Raw genomic sequence first — 7,023 nt, forward strand, 5'->3', positions numbered from 1 at the left:
CTCTCTCTCTCTCTCTCTCTCTCTCTCTCTCTCTCTCTCTCTCTCTCTCTCTCTCTCTCTCTCTCTCTCTCTCTCTCTCTCTCTCTCTCTCTCTCTCTCTCTCTCTCTCTCTCTGTCTCTCACACCTGCAACTCGTCTCGAGTCTACTGAGGACGTCAAGCAGCAACTTTACCAGATGTTGGTCTGACGCTCAGCGGAGATATTTAACAAAAGCAATTATCTGTCGGCCGTGCAGAGCGGGACGTCTGGAGCACGTCATGTCCTCGCTGCCACTGTAGAATAATATCACAGCTGTTACCAGGTACCGAATATCACCAAATAGCTGCCACGTTATTAGTGTTTGCTGATGGACTTCTCTTTCCTCTCCGGGGTGCTTTATGCTAGTCGTGGATGCGCTGTAGGAATCCATTTGACATATTGAACCCCTCAACTAAATAACCGCCTTAGAAATGTTTCAGATGCACGATCCATCACAAGCAATTCATTTTACAATAGTTTGATATTTTTTGAAAATATGTGTATTCTCCTTCAGATGAGCTGATCAATACCGACCTCATGTCTTTGGCTCTGTTGGATCTAGAGCTGATTAGCTTAGCTTAGCATAAAGACTGGAAGCAGGTTTATCTCCTTCTCGTCTAACTCTTAACGAGAATACCAAAACGTTGTATTTCTTAAAGACACTTGCATGGTCGCGAGTAGGAAAAGGTACTCGTGTGACCTGGTGAACGCTAGTAACTGTAATAATTCCAGAGGTCGTCTGTGATCTTAATCCTGTGAGAATCTGCCATGTCTGTAATTCCTCAAATTAAAATTCCACAGTAAATGACCTACCGTACCTACAATATTACACCAAACACACCATGTGATTATATTAGTACCATGCAAATCGGCCTCTCTCTGACTTTTGGAAGGTTTTTCGTTTTTTCTGCCCCCTGCCCAGATGAGAAAGATTGAGCCTGTGTTTACAATAATAAATGCTAATAATAAATACAAACATGCAGAAATACTGGTGTGATTCTTTAAGGGGCAGCAAAGAGTTAAAATATAAAGTGGTGGGTTTTCATAACAGTCCAAAGGTAATATGACGAATATGAAGTATTTAATGGACGAGCTTCCTGGTATCCACACAGACACACACACACACACACACACACACGGTCATTGATCAAGAGGCTAATTCACAGAGGGGCTGATCAATGCAGCAGCGTTGTTGATCCCGCGTGTCATTGTGTTCCTTTGTCTGTGAACACCCACTGAACGATTTCATCTTTAATCAATAAACAGGAAGCGGTGGAGGTATTGATTATGCTGAATGCATCTAGGAATACATTAACGTGTACAAATACACAAATCTTATCAACTTTTAAACTACAAGTTGGCCACATGTTCATTTATTTCCCACTTGTGAACATAATGATAATAATAATGATAATAATAGTTCATCTCTTTTGGCACATGGATCATTATATTATTATCCTCAAGATCCTGCAGTAATAGATGTGGTTTTGAATGTGATGTAAGAATGTTTTGTTACTATTGTCAGAGAGAAATAATGTGTGATTGAAGTTGTACATGTAGCTTCTGAATATGAATTGCAGAAGCTATTTAATGTCACATGATGAGACACGTGATCAAGTTCTGTGAACAATCCTCTTTCATCTCATTCATCGTCGTCACGCTCGCAGTGCTTTGTGTGATTTCACTCTGTTATTTGTTGACTTGGCGTTGTGTGATGTGAACAGAGAGAAACACACCTTTTATGCTAATGTATCCTGATGTTTCATTTCACAATTATACAACAACTCAGTGGTTTGATTCCGTTTGCTGACATTCAACTGAGCTTCTTTTAGTGTGAAAATGAAAAGAATGAATCGTCATTATCGCTAAAATATCATGTCCTGCTTTCAGAAATAGGGACTCAGATGGTAACTAAGTCCATTCTATTATATTCTGTTTCTGTTCGCTCTTATCTAGAATACTTCGGTTACAGTTTGATTGATTTTCAGACGGTTCTGTGTAATAAACCAGCAGGCGCTCAGGTTAGCGTTTCATATTTCTAAGTAACTGTTCACGGTTGATCGGTGGTCACCACCTCATCAGCTCTCCATGCCGTCTGTGTGACAGTAAAGAGCTGTTAAAGAAGTAGCTGCTATCAGATGCAGATGTTAGGAACCATCAGTCCTCGTCTGCAGGTACACACACACACTATTCACACACATGCACACACGCCACCCTTTTCATATTCCTCATGGAAAATAAATGGTGCCATCAATCTTACAGGAGAGAGAGAGAGAGAGAGACTGAAGAAATGGAGGAAAGGAGGGAGAGACAAAGAGCATAAAAGATTAAAGAGGAAATAAGACGAGAGATTGGAGCACACTCTGTACACAGAAAACAAACACTCAGAGATGTGCAGCGACGAGAAGACAGCAAACATCAGAGAGACAGATGGCATCTTTAAAAAAAGAAAGCATTGAGAGAGAACAGCAGGCTGAGGCTGCTAGCTGGCGCATATGTTGCCTGGAAGCTGCTCTGTGAAGTTCTAATATGTATTTGCTCATTAACCAAGTTGCCATATGACTTACCAGGACTGAGTGGAGCAGCAGAGGCGGGAGGAGAGAGGAAGTGAAACGATTGAACAAATTAGAACCAATGTTTTTATAGAGGGTGTTATCTCACTTCATTGCAAAACACATATATTCATACTTACCTCCATATCAATGGTGATTTTGGTTTGACGTTCCCAGGTTTTTCTTAGACATCACCTCTGGAATGTCTCCACCTAGAATGTCTCCACCCCGATAGAGTGGAGGTGGGTTTTGGTTTGTTGGGCTTGTAGCAATAAAAAGTTACATTTAAAACGTTTATGTAAACATGAGTTTATGGTCTCAATCTCTTCAATACAGCATGATGTTCATTTAGTACATTATGGTCCATTTAGAGTCACACAGACCATAAAGCAGGGGATGCTTTAGGGCGGGGCTACACGGTGATTGACAGGTCTCTACCAGAGACGTGTACGGCGTCTCTGCGTCACTCCTCCTCAGTCCAGATATGGTCACTTCCTGTTCATTGGCTGCAAAAAAAACAACATGGCGACGGCCGTAATCCAAGATGGCAAAGTGGCCGAGTCCACAAACCAACGGGTGACGTCACGATGACTACGTCCACTTCTTACATACAGTCTGTGGTTGGTGGTCCATAAGCGACTGTAATTCAAAGTCGCTGTACTGTTCAGAAACATCACAACAATGATGACGTCGAAAAGAAAAGGCTGCAAAAATAACTTACAGATCATTACTTTAAAGGAATAAATCTTCCCTCTTCAGCTTTCAGGGAATAACTGGACTACAGATCAAACACACACACACAGACACAAACACACAAACACACACACACCATCATCATAAGCAAACTGCTTGTTCAGCCAGTGTTCAGTCCATTCATACAGGATAAGTAGCAGTAACGTAATAAAGCCTGATGGAGCTTTACACAGAGCTTAGCCTGGTCCTCTAATAATGTTTGGTACGGTCTAATTCCTGGTTAATGTAGCCCGGCAGAGGAGAAATAATCACCTCATTGTAGAGCCGGCAGGTTCACTTTCAGCAATTCTGTGTCACTGCAGATGTGTGCGTTACCTGAGCTAACAAGACAAAACTCAGTGATTAGATTTTATTTATTACGCACAGCTGATTTTAATGTGTGTGTGTGTGTGTGCGCGTGTGTGTGTGTGTGTGTGTGTGTGTGTGTGCGCATTTTGTCTCCACAGCTTCGTCCTGGTGTTTGGATGTCTGGTTCTCTCTGTGTTTTCCACCATCCCTGCTCACCAGGAATTCTCTGCACACTGCCTGCTCATCTTGGTAGTAGGACACCCACCCACCCACACACACAAACACACACACACACATACACGCACACACACACAAACGTATGTGTGTGTGTGTGGCTGAGTGATTAGAAATGCTGATTGTGCATTCTCAGCACTATAATGAACTGTAATGATCGACCCCTTTGCTGCTCCAGATCAAAATCACGCTGTTACAATTCAATTAAAGTTAAGAGTCTGTGCCTCCGATGTGATTAAGCAGAACAACCATCAGTCAGAGCAGCTGGAGGGTCGACTCAGACACTTTTCATTCGTCCAGGATGTGAGACATCTTTCTCTGCTTCCACACCAATGAAGTGGAGGAAAGTTATTCCATTTCTGGAGCTCAAAGCAACGGAAAATAACGTCTCTTTTTTAAAAGCAGTGCCCAAGTTATTTCTCTACTGTCCAGCAGGGGGCGACTCCTCTGGTTGTATAGAAGTCTATGAGAAAATGACTCTACTTCTCTCTTGATTTATTACCTCAGTAAACATTGTAAACATGAGTTTATGGTCTCAATCTCTAGTTTCAAGTCTTCTTCAATACAGCATGATGTTCATTTAGTACATTATGGTCCATTTAGAGTCAAACAGACCATAAAGCAGGGGATGCTTTAGGGCGGGGCTACACGGTGATTGACAGGTCTCTACGTGCGTAACGATAAGAGGGCACAACTAAATGCAATACAGACATTTTTAATAAGATGAATTACTGCTGCTCTTTTTCAGGATACATCAACATGTTTAACATGAATAAAAAAGTGTGTTAGTGACTTAAAAACACACTCATGTACTCAATGACAGGACAAGTCATTTAATTCACATGTCCATCATATTGACAGCACAATAGTTTCTTTACTGATTGTGTTTCTACATTTAATAGTATTTTTTTTGTGTGTGTGTGTGTGTGTGTGTGTGTGTGTCCTGCAGGAGTTTGTGATGATCGTAGTGTTTGGTCTGGAGTACATCATCAGGATATGGAGCGCAGGCTGCTGCTGCCGCTACCGAGGCTGGCAGGGACGCCTCCGCTTCGCCAGGAAACCGTTCTGTGTCATAGGTAGGTGTGTGTGCAAGCGTGCGAGCGTGCGTGCGTGCGTCAGACAACACTTGTAAATCATACATAAAACAGGAACACAAAGATCTCTCTTGATGTCTGGACACAAAATAAATAAGAAAATAAAACTAAAATAGGAATGTCAAAATTAAAGTAATGTTTAGTTGTTAACTGTGTAGTTTATCAATGACGCCATTCACAGCTCCAACTCGTTTTTCACAGCATCATATATATTATTAATAATGAAATATATTTAAGTCCTGCACCTCTATGGAACTCAAACATGTCTTTTGTGCAATAAAACACATTTATAATGCCATAAATCAAAAAACAGAAGTTGAATTTCTAAGAAATTTTATTACAAAAATCATTACCCAAGTGTTACCAATATTGGGAAAAGAAACCGAGGCTCCAAGTGCTATATATATACATATACACACATACATACATACGTATATACATATACATACATACACACACACATAGATAGTGTGTGTATATATATATGTGTATATATATATATACGGTATATATATACGGTATATATATATGTATGTATATATATATGTATGTATATATGTATGTATATATATATATATGTATGTACAGTATATATATATGTATATGTATATATGTATGTTGAACTATCTACATTTTGACAACCTCTACTTACAGCCTCTTCTGTATCTCCTCTCTGCTCAAAAATTGTTAAAAGAATACACGAGATGAAATATCACAATCATAAGCTTCAGTATGAAAGGAACGTCTGAAAAGGGTAAACACGACAATCATTTCTGTCCTCTCAGCTTCCGCCGATGATAAATGGTGTATTTTTAAAAGAAAACATGTTTTTCAAACCCTTTCAAAAACACTTTGGGGTTGTTTGTTCTTCTCTCCGGCTTAATATTTCCCTGGTGGTGTCAGTTCACTCTCTACACTTCCTGTTAAACCTGAGTTACGGAGTCATTTCAAGAGATCGTCCTCAGGTTATTACGTTATTTATATACATGGAGGACGGTCTGCTGGTAACACAAGAGAAGAAAAGTGTGATATTTGAAGGGTGGTGGACAGAATGACAGAGGAAGACTAAAGGGAAACAGACGTGGATGGACGAGCCGACCACAGTTCCTGTTACTAATCTTCTGCACCCTGTGACCTTTCACCCCCCGCACCCCCAGACATCATCGTTCTCATCGCCTCGGTTGCTGTGGTTTCAGCCGGTAGCCAGGGTAACATCTTTGCCACGTCGGCGCTGCGTAGCCTTCGCTTCCTGCAGATCCTGCGCATGGTGCGCATGGACCGCCGGGGAGGGACCTGGAAGCTGCTGGGATCTGTAGTTTATGCACATAGTAAGGTAGGACCGCTTCAACCGTATTCAAAGTATCGGTGACGTAATGTACTCGGCCTCGTCTGTCATCTGGGTGTTGTTTGTTCATATAGTGCTTTTTGTCCGTTCAGTCGTGGTGGTTTTTACTGCTCATGTTAACTAACACAACAAAAATGTGAGCAAATATAACTTTTAGATCCCTGATCACGTTTTGTTTGTCGCTGATACTAATTGATGATCCATATTAACAGACACAGATCCACTAAAGCAGCTGGTCTACAAGGATCCAGACTGTTAATAATTTCAACCGCTCTGAAGTCAGTAAACCATCAACAAATGTTCTAAATGTTATACTTTTACTTTGTTATTGTCTTCCATAGTGTGTTTTTTTCTTCAAAAAAACACACAATTCAAATGATTAGGAAATAAAAGATTGTATTTTTATTGATAAACAAATCTCATCAATTATAGTATTTTAATGATGTAGGTTATAATAATGTTCTTAGAGCTCGTGTTAGGAAGTTAAACAGCTCATAATTCATCTCTAATATCTATTTTATATTAACGTGAAAACATCTCCTTCAAACTACTGGATTTATTCAAGTTTATCACTAAAACTACATTTTACAGATGACATGTGAACACATCATGACAACGTTATAATGTACCTTCAGCCAGTACTCCTGTTCACTGAGCAGAGCCTGAAGGCATCATAATGTACCTGAAGTGAACCTCCTGTTGGTTAGCCGTTAGCGGTGCTGCTAACGTTACTAGCTCT

At 40.4% G+C, this 7,023-nt stretch overlaps 1 protein-coding gene across 6 annotated transcripts in view; it reads left to right on the forward strand.

Annotated features, from left to right (window-relative positions):
* The first annotated feature begins 3,131 nt into the window (after window positions 1–3,131).
* kcnq5a (potassium voltage-gated channel, KQT-like subfamily, member 5a) overlaps window positions 3,132–7,023 on the forward strand; it is a 32,552-nt gene continuing 28,660 nt past the window's right edge. For 3 of the 6 annotated variants that reach the window (XM_031879223.1, XM_031879225.1, XM_031879227.1), the window contains exons 1-3: window positions 3,132–3,863; window positions 4,795–4,921; window positions 6,097–6,272. In XM_031879223.1, the coding sequence (XP_031735083.1) occupies window positions 3,699–3,863; window positions 4,795–4,921; window positions 6,097–6,272 (468 nt within the window). In that variant the 5' untranslated portion in view covers window positions 3,132–3,698. Of the gene's footprint in view, window positions 3,864–4,458; window positions 4,922–6,096; window positions 6,273–7,023 lie in introns of those variants that run through there. The other 3 variants (XM_031879224.1, XM_031879229.1, XM_031879226.1) reach the window with 2 other exon arrangements.

This window comes from Anarrhichthys ocellatus, unplaced genomic scaffold (assembly GCF_004355925.1).
Source record: "Anarrhichthys ocellatus isolate YVR2014 unplaced genomic scaffold, GSC_Weel_1.0 scaffold236, whole genome shotgun sequence".
NCBI lineage: Eukaryota > Metazoa > Chordata > Actinopteri > Perciformes > Anarhichadidae > Anarrhichthys > Anarrhichthys ocellatus.